This window comes from Rhea americana, unplaced genomic scaffold, assembly GCF_003343005.1.
Source record: "Rhea americana isolate MKP2758 unplaced genomic scaffold, rheAme1 scaffold_215, whole genome shotgun sequence".
NCBI classification, from domain to species: Eukaryota; Metazoa; Chordata; class Aves; order Rheiformes; family Rheidae; genus Rhea; species Rhea americana.
Window position 1 is genome coordinate 361,875 of NW_028186305.1, and position 13,573 is coordinate 375,447.

Below are 13,573 nucleotides of genomic sequence, written 5' to 3' on the forward strand. Positions count from 1 at the left end.
AAAAAAAAAAAAAAAAAAAAAAGGCTGCGGCGCTGGCAGGCTGGCCGGCGCGGGGGCAGCGCGGCGGGACTGGCTCCCGGCTCGCTCGGCTGGCTCCCGACCCCACTAATTTGAATCGGGTGTTTATAAAGTTTTATATAGAGCCGGACGCGGCCCAACCGGTTCCAGCCGGATCCCCACCGCCCCGCCCGCCCATTGGCCCGCGCGGGTCACGTGGGGTGGGGCCAAGCCAGGCAGCGCGGGAGGGGGGGGAAGCAAGCTGAGGAGGCGGCGCGCGCGCAACTGGGCCTCGCGCCCCCTCCCTCCCCCCCCCCAACCCCTTTCCCGCGCGCGCCTGCCCACAGAGGAGCCGCGCGCGCGGGAAAGAGCCGTGAGGGGAAGGGAGGGAGGGAAGATGCGCAAGGCCATGGCGGCCCGCGGCGGGAGGGGAAAAAGGAAGCGCGGCCGCGCTGCTGCCTCCGCGCTGGGCCTGGGGCCGCCCCCCGTGACCGCCGGGGTTCCACAAAATGCCGGCGGCGGCGCGCAGGTGAGCGGAGCTGTTCTTTCAGCACCAGGCGCACCTCGGGCCGCCGCGGCCCCCACCGCCCCGGCGCYGGCCAGCCTGGGGGCCTCGCCCCGACCACAGAGAGGCAAGGGGGGTGCTCAGGTAGTGGCGTAAGAGCAAAAACCAAGCCTCGTCAAAATGYGGGAAAGTTCACAGGTAAAGCGATTCTCCCCCCAGGTGAAGTCTCACCACATACGCTACTTACGCTCGAGCGGCTTGCAAAGTTAGTCTCCTGCCAAAAGACGACATTGCTCACGCTTAAATACAAGCACAGCCTCTTTGAGGTGCCTCCGCTACAAAACGAACATCCAGTTAGATATACACCTCATTCTTGCACCAAGCTTTTTGCCTTTAATTGAACCTTACCTGGAAAAATAGCACAAGCACACATTCCCCCTCCCCTCACCAGGTGATYGTTCAGGCTTTTTCAGCTCTCAAATGCAAGTAAGAGTACATTTTCCCCAGTCACGTGCTGATTATTCACATCTTCACAAGGTAAACATCCCTTCTGAATTAGGGAAGCTGGATTCTCACTCAAAGAGGTCCATAACTAAAATACTCCCTGGACAGATGGACTCCTGAGACATAGGAGTTTGTCTTTATAACTTATGTCCACCCTTTAAGGAAGCAAAGCTTACAGGTAAAGTCACTATTTTATTCAAATAACTAATGCAAGCGGAATAGGACAATTTGTCAGGTACCACAGAGCTCCCTCCACCATCACGTGAAGGACTTGTTCTGATACCTTTTATAAGAGCAGTTGTTATAGCTGGAAATTATCAAACCTGTAGGCTGAMACTTCTGACAAACCTTGTGCAACTTTTATCCTCCATTTCCCACAGCTGCAACAGTACTACTACTTTGCAGAAAGTCACCAATATACTTCTGATTGTACTATCAAACAACCGATTTACTGATTTCCACCCCCCACCACCTCTTTTCGAGGCAAATATACATTCTTGGAGAGAAGACAATCTCCCTATCTGTCTACCAAAACAGACTGGAGAGAACTATTTCTATAGACAACTTTCTGAAACAGAAAGACAGATAAAATTAAAATAAAAATGTAAAGATAGACAAAATACCACAGAATAAGTTCAAATTGACAGCTTCCATCATCTCGGCATATTTTCATCCAAGCTACTGTTAGCTACTTACGCAAAAGGATGCATTTGCACAGTGCTTCATTCAGCCAAGTCTTGGGACAGCAGCAAATTGCTCAGACAATACTGTAAAAGAATACAGCTTTGAAATCCTTTCCATTTTAACAGGAATTAGATAAGGATTCTGTCACAGGTTAAACAACATTATATTAGACCTGGATGCCAACTTCATTAAAACTTAAAAAAGAAGCTCTGTATAGTTTTAAATGCTCAGCCTATTTTAAAAATGTTTGGTATGAAAATGCTTTATTCATAGTTTGACAACTTAATTATCCTCTTCACAATCATATTCAGTGTGCTGAGTTTGCAGCACTTCATCTTTTAAATCTGCATTTTCTAGTTCTCATCTGGAGGTAAAAAGGAACTCTTTAAAAACAGCAATGGCTGCAACTGCTGCACCTGTACGTACAGCAGAAACAAAAGCAAGACAACATTTTCTGTTGATTTTTTTTTCCTGTGGGACGGAAACAGGAGAAATTAGAGACGGAAATGATCTTGGAGATTAGCTAGTCCATCTCCCTGCTGATAGAGAATTGAGAACAGATACCACTTCCCAGATACTCCCACCACTTCCATTCAAATTGGCTATATAGTACTTTTAAACCATTTTGATTTGGAACAGATTGGTTTTGGCTAATATATTGCTGAACTAAGCMTACTCTAATACACTGGGAACAGGATGGTAAGTCATATCTTTAGACAGGTCTCACGTAAATCTGGTATGCTGTAACCATCAGCTGGTTTTAGCTACCTTGTTTTCCTCTTAAAGCCATTAACCTAGGTCCATACCAATCCTTTTCTCTTGCCTCCTTGGAGCCTTCCCCAAAAATGTTTAGTCCATTCCAACATCARCAACTATGATTTTGGTGCATTTGGGCCCTCCTTGCCCCCACTGCTTAGATTTCACAGGACCTGACAGCAAGGTGAAGCTCTGTACCTTCTTTACAGTAAAGCTAAYGGCACCTTCATTTAGTTCTTTGGAAGCTGAGAGCAGATATATCAAACCCAGCAGCCACGGGGTGGGGTGCGGGTAGGGGTAAGGGAACAGGGAATATCTCTGCCACTGCTAGGCATAGATCCCTTCTGGAATAATCCTCTGCATATAGAATGGAAGTTGGAAACCATCATGGAAACAGCAAGGGAAATCTTACCAAAAGATTCTCCACTGCAAAGTCACAGAAAAATTCAAGTCCAGCCTGATTTAACAGCGCTGAATTGCTTTGCCTCAGCCAATTCATGAGCAGCCTAACAAGACTGGAAGCTCATTCTAGTAAGGTACTTGTCCCCAAAACATCTAGGCCTGTAAAGTACCAGTCAGTGAAGAAAAGGTAGGGTGCATGTATTTTCTCTCTATCATCAGGGGCACAGAGGCAAGACAGAAAGACGACATTTCTAGTTCTGTGACTGCCACTGAGGAAAGCAAGGTTGGCACATGGGTAGTGCCACTGGGGATGTAAAGTCCTGTAGCAGCCCTGCATCCCCACTGCAGAGCCACACCAACTCCTCTGGGCAACAGCTGTTATTTTTCTCATGGTTAAAACTGTCTTCCCAAGAACCACCCAGCACCTATGTCATGCAGACACTGTACACAATCTTTCAAAGAAGTCCGCTCTCTTGTGCTCTAGTGCCTGTAGGAAGCCCTGGATTCTCTCTTCCCGCATGGCGGTGCATTTCTGCAACAGTGTCCGTCGACGCCGGGAGTCTCCATGAGACGCAAACCCCTCCTGCTGCAGCTTCTTTGTCACATAAGCCTGATCCCTTTCCATCTGTTGTCGCCTCCTTTCCTCCATGTAGGAATCTCTGGCCTTCTAGAGTGAAAAGCAGTAGAGCATTAGCACTTCACCAGGCCTTTCAGCTTGCCTGTGGTACACATACAAGGCAGCAAAGAACACAGCAGAAATAGCCTCTGCCTGGCCATCAGTCTGCAGGTTAAATGAAGAGAGGGTCTGTGTGCACTTCCTCCACTTTAAGGCAGCTGCTTGATTGGTTAGAGAAAAATATAGGGATATTGTTCAGGACCTTCTCCTTGAGACACAAGTCCGCTCACAGCATTAACTCCTAGTTAAAATAAAGGTCATGACAGACTGTGGAAAAAGCCTTATATCTRAATCAGAGAGGAACAGTGTCAAAAAGCACTTTCAAATCACAGACTAGTGCACTATCCTTGCCAGTATCATCACAGAATCTTTGAACTTATTCACATGGCAGTAGAAAGGTTTGGGGGGGGATTCAGAACAACGATTTATGGAACAATTCTTTGAGTTGATGATCAGGTACTGAGCTAATTAGCTGCAGCAAAAAAAGCAAGAGTGCGCTCAGCTTTGCCAAATGCCTGTGATCTAATAATGTACCAGTTCAAGACACAGCATGATGGGCAGCAGAAAGGAAAAGGTAGTAGCTAGCTTTCTGTCTACCCTCAAGTATTTGAAATATATTGCACAGCAACGCTTTTGGGTTTCTCCTTGTTGCACAAATCCTACTCTGCAGTCATAGCGCCTCTAACAGAAGAACTGTGTCTGCATGTGGGTAGATTAAGCCTTCATTAAAAAGAAACAAGACTATGACCACTGACATGCACACACAAGGGAATACTGGCCTTTCAAACAAGCAAAATGTAGACTCARTAGTCTATGCTCTGGCACTGTAAATTAACTTTTGTAGTTCTGGGAGTGAGGGTAGAAACATCCCCAGCTACAGAAAGCCCACTGAACTGACAGCGTTCCATTGCTATAGCTCTGCTGATTTGAAATATACAGCTAATCAGCCTGTTCAGCGTAACACTTCCACCTTGGATAAAGTAAAATTCTGCTCATGCAACCTGAAAAGACTCAGTGTGATCACCTTCAAAYAGGTGGCTTGCCAGTCAGCATTTGCATTTTTTCCCCAGGACTCCCACGCAGGAAAAGCGGGTACAACCAACCCTGGGACAGAATGGTGAGGAACAACCAGCTAGTAGTCTCTCTTGGGAAGTAAGCTCACTATGGAAAACGAAGATGGCGATTAAGTCTGATGCCATATGAGTTAGAAATAGATTAGGCAAGAGACTACAGTGCATGACCTGTCTGGGAGAYAGGAGATGGAACAGTAGCACCATCAGAACAAAGGGGAGGGAGGTTATCTTCTTGGTCCAGTGTTTCCAAGCAAGAACCTCCACATTCTTTCTGCGCCTTGTCAAACCTTCCAGCTTCCATCCAGCTGCCGCTCTGTATCTTTACTGCCTTTGGTGTCCTCAACACAGCAGTACCCTCCATAATAGACACAGCTGCTGTAAAACATTTTGACTTCTCAGAAAGGCAGCATCTTTAACCCTGCCATTCTCACTGACAAGAATCACTTCTATCAAGGCAATTTGTTTCTGAGCTCCAAATATCTTTGGCTTTCAACAGAATCTATTTCAAATGCAATCCCTCCCCAGTTCACTGAGAAGTCTGTCCTTCTGCAAGACTCAGCTGCATCCCTAGAAGTAAGGGCAGCCTCCATACACTGTGGACAAGTGAGTCTTGCAGCAAAAACCTGACCAAAGAACAAATTTGGCAAATAAGGAACCTTGCTAACAGCRTAACATGAACACGTAGAGACAAAAACAAGAACTGAAAGAGACCAGACTAGCTAGAACAGAAGGAGCATTTTTTACCTCATCAGAACTTAGCACTACAAGCAAAAACACAACAGTGACCTTACTAGAGGGAGGTAAAACTAACATCAGTGCCAAAAAATATTGCTTTTCGTCTTTCTTCTTCACTCAAAGTGAATTGTCATTACATGTATTAGAACAACAAATTGCTGGTAGCAGAAGGGCAGACGCAGGACAGAGAGAAGTAAAAGAAAGGTTAAGGACTCAGAATTTAGATGCTTCCAAATTAGTTGAACCTTACTAAATTCACCTGCAACCACTGCAGTTTATAATCTATTTGATAACTCTCAGAAGTGAGCAAGGTTCCTGAAGGTTGAAGACTAGTATAATACCTCTCAAACAGAGGACCCAAATAATTGGGCAAGAGGCACTCAGCAGCTTGACTGGTGGAGGTAGGAGTCACTATGCCAAACTGCTGCTCCTGCTGCCAGCTACTGCTGTTCCTGTGGCACAGGCCACTGCTGCCCAGGCTTCCCTATCAACCTGCTCATTAGAGCACTCCAGCTGCTAAACTTCTTCTGCTTAAAAATAGCCAGATTAGCAAGTCATTACTAAATTGGCTGGATTTACCTGAACCAGGTGAGAAAGATCTAGGAGGAAAGGAGCAACGGCATTTGTTCCAGCACATTTCCCAGCAATGAGAATAACCWCCTCAACAACCACATCAAGATCTAGAAGACACCTGTCCAGTCTCATGGTCTAGGCATCCCCACATCAGTTCCCAGAAAGGAGATCGTAAATCTACTTGTTACAACTCTAAACACAGCAGAGGTATCAGAAGAGCATGTGAAATCTCCCTGGCCACTCCACAGTGAATTCAGCAGTCTTTGCTTAAACCACTGATGGATTGGATTGAGTTAGACTCATTGCCTTTGCCCTGTAGCAAATCAGTTCTTACTTGTTCTGTCTTGCCAGCTGAGGAGTGGGGACAAATCCTTCCAGCTGGTGGAGTGATAATGATCAGTGGAGATACTGGTGACTTCAGATACCTTAGTTACTCCAGAAAGGAGTTTGTCCGCATCCTAAGATGCTGTAAGAAGACACAGGGATACAGGAGAACCCACACATCTGGTATAGGCCGCTACTGAAACAAGATCTCAACGAAATGCATAATTCCTCTGTCCACACTTCATTCACTCTCACTTGATCTCTGGCGTGTTACAGAGCCGTCGTTCAGACAACATACTGTGTTGGGCTCTCTAGCTCCCTAAGGCTCCCTTACCTGTAAGGCACTGTAGTTCATCTGGAACCGAAGGATAGCCTCACACAGGTTCCAAAAGGAATACTCTGGCCACAACACTGACTGAAACACCAGGCATGAATGGGATGTCTGCAGAAAGCAAGATCACCAAAAATTTAGTCATCTAGTGAAGGAAGAGTCATCAAGATGCAGCTCAGTCAATCAAACTATGCCAGTTTCTCCACAAAGACTTTCCTTAGGCTATGTTATCAGATTCTATTCAAAATGAAATAAAAACAGCTAAGATACTTTGAAATTGTACAACATAGTCTTTTATATAATTCGTTTTTAATGCTGTGATGAGAGTCATCCATTCGGGTATAAGTATCCAGCAGAACTCTTTCAAAAACTATGCTGGTCTTCATAGAAGTATTTCTAATAGCTTAGACATAACAGTCAKACAACAAAACTAAAACAGCAATCTTGGACTAACAAAGGTTGAGTTTGGGGACCAAGAGATGAACTGAGGATCAGGACATGACATTTGAGACACTCCCCAAATGACATCTTTGATATTCCTCACTGCCCACTCACAGCATTTAAACTGCATAATGAATATAGGAGTTGTGCTGCACTGATAATATCCCAGAGCTGCAAGATGGAAGCTTCTAAGTAAAAAACCTACTTTTGCCATCAATTCTCTTAAAGTTTCAGGTAAGTGGATAACCTTTCAGCAAACATTACTATAAAACGTAACACTTAAAGGACCCTGCACGTTCTTTCTAAAAATCACAGTGCTACAGAAAAAAAAAATCTCAGTGCCAATTCTACACAAGAAAACACTGCAAGGACATTTTGATGCTATGGCATCACCGTGAATAGCACAATTTTCCTGCTTGGGGGTTGTCAGGACTCTGATCACTGCCCATGAAGGAAAATTTGCACTAGTGCTTTGTAMCATGACCTGGTAGGGTGGGAGCATAGTCACACATTCTGTTCTACTACTTCKGTTGAAGAAGCTGTAATCAGTGGCATGGGAGAGGGGCCTCTTGCCAACCAGATTCACAAAGCATTCAGTTGCTCAGTAATGGTTCACCAGTTACATACAAGCTCAGTCTCAAAGGCATCCCTGCCAGGACTACCACCACAAGAGGAGCAAGAGAAATGCTAGTTTGCAGCACTGACACTTGTCCAGGGTGTACACATGCCAAAAAAATATGCGGAGGAGAGAAGGACATCCTGCTGGGCAATCACAATTCAGGCCACGCAACTTCTGCGAACTTGCACATCAAATGACTTGGAACAGGAATATTTTGTGTGGTTGCTTAAAGGCAATTGGTTCTTGGCTCCAAACTACACGTAAAAGAAATTACATTAAGCAGTTAGACTCAGATGTTCTCTGCAGATCCTAGGTTACAAGCAATTCAATATTACCTAGGACATGAAAGAGAAATAGAAATGGAATTGTAGGTACATGAATTTCACAGGTTAAGAACTTGTTATGTCTTAGCTCTGTGGCCTAACACATTTTAATTAGACTTTGCCATCCTCAGAACAGGTTTGTGGGTCTTGTTTCATCACCATTTCGGAACTCTGGTAGTCAGTCAGTCATGCACCTTATATATACATTTCAGGGTAAAGTYTTCAGTACCTACAACTGACATGCTCCTCTCCTAGGAATCTAGAAAACCTTCCTGGGATTTCCTCATTGGGAAGTGGTTCAAATGGGTTCACTGTCAGATTAATCTATCCGAAGCCAACCAATTACCTAACAAATGAGGAATTACTGAAACATGAGAAGAGGCGTAAAGGAGGACTGCTTCAAGATTTAASTGTTGTAAACTAGACTAAGTTATGATTTCTTAGTAAGCATTTTCAAGATGATACAGTTTCAAGCTTGTTGTGATGGGAGGTATTTCAGGTGACCACAAAACTGCAAGAACAGATTCCTCAGAGGTGTTTGGCCCAACACTCAGTYCATTCAACAGGTTACCTACAACCTAACAGTGTTTAAGAGCCCTCACATCAGCTCACATTTGGACCCAGCRGAACTCTCCTATGCAAAGATAGCAAATTTTAAGGAAAAAGCCGAAGACTTTACCTGCCAGAGTAAGAAGTCACTCAGTCGGACCTCTCCAGAGGTTCGTATCAGCAGATCTGGGTCAGGGGAGTTGTTGGTGTACAAACACTTATCAAGCAATGATTCTGACACATCGCTAAGGAAGACAGATGCATTCCATTAAGATTAAGCTCACAACCTGATGGAGGTGGCACTAAATCAGAATTACTGAAGGTCTTTATGAAGATGAGATTGCAGATTAAAATTAGGTAGCTAGAGTTGCACCACAGCCTGTCATCAGCTTCCTTTGGATGGACACTGCTGTCTGCTCCACAGACTATTTCAAATGCTGTTTTAGCCCTCAGAGCATCTCCCTGACGCTCTCTGAAACATTCTGCACTGGCAGAACCAGACTGTGAAAATTTCCATCTGGAGCAGAGAGCAGAGTGCTAACTGCTCCATCTCCTGCAGGGTGGAGGAACAGTTCAATATTCATGATTCATCTGTTGTTTGACCTCATAGCTAAAACTGCCAGCCAACAAGCCAATTATTGTGGCACAAAATCTGCCTTCACATTTAAACTAACTTACGACACAGACCTAATTTCTCTTCTGTCTTGATTGTGAACCCATCACCATGGTAATTGAAATAATAAAAACCAAACAATCACATAGTAACTTAAATCATTTGTTCCAGTCAGACTGGTTTAATAGAATCTATTCAAAAGCCATTTGGTTTCTGGAAGGTTATTAGTAAGTGTAGGAGGTAAGACAGGCAGCCTTGCTCTGCGAAACCTCACATAGAAAGACAAGAGTTACCTGGGTTCAAGCAGTCCTTGTTCCACCCCCCAGGCCATCTCCCTCACAGCATTGCTGATTTCATGTCTCGATGTATATGCAAAGCAGACATTTAGAAAGCATCTGAAAAGAGAAAGATGTTAAAGGAACTAACCTAGAGAAGGACCCAACAGATGGCAGAGAGAAGAATCTATCTAGAATGATACGTGCTGGTGTAGGGGTGGGGGGGAGCCTGCGCTGTGTCTGCCAAGTCTCAACCTTCAGGTACATGAGGAAGACATCAAATATCAGCCACTTTGAACTGTGCATTACTCATTACTTACTTGTTGTAGTTCCTGGTTGCCAGCACAGCTTGGGCAATCAGTTCCTGAATATCCAATGGCAGRAGTGGCAGATCCCCAAGGACACGGATACACACACCATGCTTCTTCAAGTTCTCCCTACACCCAACAACAAGAATAAGGACTGCAGAAAACAGATCAGTCCCTATTGTATGAGTGCCAGGTTTGCCCTGCATAACATCCACCAAATGAAAACAGCAGGCATGCAGGAGGTATAACTATAACAAAATTAAGAATTAGAAAAAGATAAAACAACCAAGTATTTTTCAGATGCTCGCAGCTGTCTCAGATTTTGTGATYCCAAACCATTCCCTAAAGGAAAATGGATCTCCTACACACAGATTTCTGATTTACAGACTTAATCAAAGGACTTGATAATGATCACAGATCAGGTGCTCCTACTTGCAGTTASGAAATCCGTATTTGGAAAACAAAGTACAACCATAGACACCTAACTAATAAAAAATTAATGGCACAGGAAACTAGTAACGGTCATCACACAACAGTACAAATACTTTCTGGTCTAAGGAAAGATTAGAGAATCAACAAGGGGATGGCGAAATGGAAATGAGCTGAGATGAAACCATYCATGCCTGCTATAGCATTACTCCAAGCAGACAGCACAAGCATGGGATTTCACAGGTTCTGCTGCTGTCTGACTAGTGCTACAAGCTCCTTAGTGATTAAGGGCCACATCAGGTAGAAAACAGGGTAAATAGCACAGATTGCAAGTTCTTGGCCTCCTTGAGTCATAATGTACTGCAGCGCTCAGGTATTCTTGATCTTCTTGAGTTCTGCCAATGAACACAAATTATCCTCTCCCTCCCATTATTCCAGCTGCATTCCCTCACTGCCTTATTAATTTATTTCAGCTGGATAAGCACCTCCTCCCTATACRTATGTTCTTCTCACCCATCAGCCATGGGGATACAAATACATGCACCAAGTTGATGAGCAACAGGTCACTAAACTCTTTGGTCACTCAAAAGCTATCCCAGTTCTGCCTACACAGACCACATGAACTAGTTCTCCAACTCCAAAGAGTGACTTCACACACTATATGCCCATATGTACAAGTCTCAAGTTCCCTAAAAGGCAAGTCTGCAGAGTTAAAACTCTGATCCCCTAAGAATACTGGGGCAGAAATCAAGATAAAGCTTCGATATTTCATGGAAACAAGGCACCTAGGACTCAATCCTAAGCAGAAATGTTTAATTGTGCTGCGTTCACCTGAAAGCTGTACTGCTTCTAACAAATGTATGGCTTACAATGCAATGATGCTATCCATTACAGACAAGTTTGGTGTGCTTGGAGATGTACAGCTCCTGAGCATGCTCTATCACATCCAGGTCAACACAGACCTTGAACATACATCTCCAGATGGAGGTGGAGAAATGCTTCATTTAAGCCACTTTCAAAGTTGCAACATTCCTTTAGCATCTCTTATGTAYGTTCTGCCTTTGTTTCACCCTGTGGGAAATCAAAATTAGAGGATTCTTACTGTTCTTCCAATAGGCGGCTAAATTTCTGTCTTGCCAGATCCATTAGTCCATCCACCTCCTCCTTGGAGCGTTTAAAGTTCTCAATACTAAATGCATAAACAGTGACCTCCCGGATACCCAGATTTAAACACCACCGCAGTGTCTGTAAGGAAAAAATAATAATAATAATAATAAAAAAATCAGACAAGCAGACTCAGATAATCAGACAGGCCAGCAAGACCCACCTGCTCAGCTGCTAGAACTTACCTGTAATTCCCCAACTACAGTAAGCTTGGGCAGTTCTAATCCATTATTAATTTCTATCAGAACAGACTCTAAATAGAACATAACCATAGGACTAGCCCATTTCACAAACCGAAGCAGAATTAGCTCTGCACAAGGCCGGATTTCAGTGTAGAAGAACAAACCATATTAGTAAAGTGGTAAATAGAGTCAGCCAGTAAACACAGCTCAGACTTTCAAAACCCAGCTCAGAGGCAGCAAACATCCTTCCCACCTGTGCCAGTTTATCAAAGCCTTGTGAATGTCCCTGCTGTCTCTCCACATGACACTTCTGGGCATAACGGCGATTGCCGTCCATGATGAAGGCAACATGCTTGGGCATGGGACCTGCCTAGAAAATAAGGAAAGTCAACACAGAGAAGACTAATGATCAAGCTGGCATCTTGCCTCATAAACAGTTTAGCCCCACTGTTCTTGGCAGCTAGGAGTGCAATAGGTAAGTCCCACCTTAAATCCTGGAGCTGGAAAGACAGTAGGAYATTAATTACCTTTTCAGTAAACCTAGCTTAGGCCCTCTCTAAAACTTTTCAATGCTGACAATTGCCTCAGATGAAGAACAGCTCTGCTCTTCCCTATTTATCAGGTGACAGAGACTCAGCAGAGAGAGCAGCACTGACACAGCTACCTCTCTGCAGCCACAGGGGAGTTTCACGCTACTGTCATCCTAAGTATTTTTCTCTTTCAAAGGTCAAGARTATTGCTGTAGACACTGTTAACTTAAGTAAAGATAAAGTCACCAGATTTCCTCCCCCCACTCCCCTTTAAGGCAGCATTTCCTTCTGCTGACCTCACTAAACCTRCACAAATCGTTTTGAGAGAAGGACAGCAATACTATTTTCAAGACCATTAAGCACAGAATTTTCCTGGAATTGGTTGACTGTTATTTCACTCAGCAGAAATCCAGCTTCATTTCTTAGAATCATATTCTGGCCAYCTTGCTTCTTTCCCTCCTCCAATGCCCTGCCTTGATCAGCACGGGCACAAAACACTGGAAGCCTGGGAATCTCAGCTCATTACTGGCAAGCACTGCCTACAGCCCTGCTCATTCACAAGACCAAGCCTAAGTAATTTTCCAGYCCTGAATACTGCTTAGGTATGTACATTCAGTGCCAGCACTCATAAGCAACCTTGCYTGCAACACTATCTTTCCAAAGCAGAGCTGTCGCAGAGGCTACCACAAGTAACAACCRTTAAGGTTCCTTCCTTACCTTAATAATGTTGGCGCAAAATCTCTCTATGATGGTCAGCTCGCCTTCTCTGATCCACGACATGTCTTATTCYGAGAGCTTCTTCTCTTTTTCATTAGGGAGATGAATATAAAGGGATTAGGGATACAGAAGATTCTGTCAGAGCCCAAAGTAACACTACAAGCGATCACCTTGGAAAAATAAGCTTTGATTACCTGCTTTGGAGCTCTTTTTAATCACATTGATAAGCAGACAATGAGGGAGCCGAACACCTCAGAAATGAGTTATGAAATTTTCTAGATACATGTTACCATACTTGTTTTGTACTAGCTAGCAGTCAGAAAAAAAAAAAAAGGTTACTGCTTCTTCCAACAAAAGTAGCTGGTGACTTAGCACAGACCCACGACAGCAAGCACTCACGTTGCATAGGGCTGCCAGCAGGCTAATCACAAGGAGGGGCAAGTACAAGTTAACCTTCAATATTTTTGTATGTTCAAATTGCTGGAAATCCTTAAAACAAAGCAATTGTCCATACCATCACTGCACTACTGTCACCACAGGTATTTCTTGTTCTTCTCAAGTAGAGGGAAGCCRCAAGACATTAAGGCAAGGAAACGCTAAACCTCGGGCTCTGCTGCTAAAGCCTCTGACCCTCCCCTGGAGCAGCTGAGCCTGAAGACACCTCTTCTAACACCACCGCTGGCTACCGACAACACTTATTTTTYACGCAGCTTCCCAGACAGGAAGATAAAACGAACTTCACCCAGAAGCCGCTTCCTCCACAAGCAGGGGAAAACAAAAAGCACGGAGAAGAACCGCCGCGGCCGGCCGGTGCGCGGCCAGCAGGCCGCCGAGTGCGGGCGGGCGGCTGCCGCGGGGGCCCG

At 44.5% G+C, this 13,573-nt stretch overlaps 2 protein-coding genes across 6 annotated transcripts in view; both read right to left on the reverse strand.

The window, feature by feature from the left end:
• The window catches only part of HMGN2 (high mobility group nucleosomal binding domain 2), a 5,517-nt gene extending 3,785 nt beyond the window's left edge, over positions 1-1,732 (reverse strand). The window contains exon 1 of the mRNA XM_085305125.1: positions 1,703-1,732. Coding sequence (XP_085161251.1) covers positions 1,703-1,732 — 30 coding nt within the window. The remainder of the gene's footprint in view (positions 1-1,702) is intronic.
• On the reverse strand, positions 7-13,516 carry DHDDS (dehydrodolichyl diphosphate synthase subunit). 5 transcript variants are annotated; one of them, XM_085304987.1, is made up of 11 exons: positions 12,905-13,516; positions 12,711-12,796; positions 11,717-11,833; positions 11,220-11,362; positions 9,701-9,817; positions 9,399-9,500; positions 8,623-8,737; positions 6,564-6,671; positions 3,296-3,515; positions 1,703-1,773; positions 7-837 (listed from the first exon to the last, which is right to left on the reverse strand). In XM_085304987.1, exons 2-10 carry the CDS (start codon positions 12,771-12,773, stop codon positions 1,733-1,735), a joined length of 1,026 nt encoding a protein of 341 aa, XP_085161113.1. In that variant the 5' UTR covers positions 12,774-12,796; positions 12,905-13,516; the 3' UTR covers positions 7-837; positions 1,703-1,732. The 5 variants fall into 5 exon arrangements, with proteins under 5 accessions (XP_085161113.1, XP_085161114.1, XP_085161115.1 ...); XM_085304988.1 differs by lacking the exon at positions 7-837 and having other exon boundaries at positions 1,179-1,773; positions 12,905-13,019; positions 13,110-13,516; XM_085304989.1 differs by lacking the exon at positions 7-837 and having other exon boundaries at positions 1,179-1,773; positions 13,225-13,516.
• Positions 13,517-13,573: the final 57 nt, after the last annotated feature.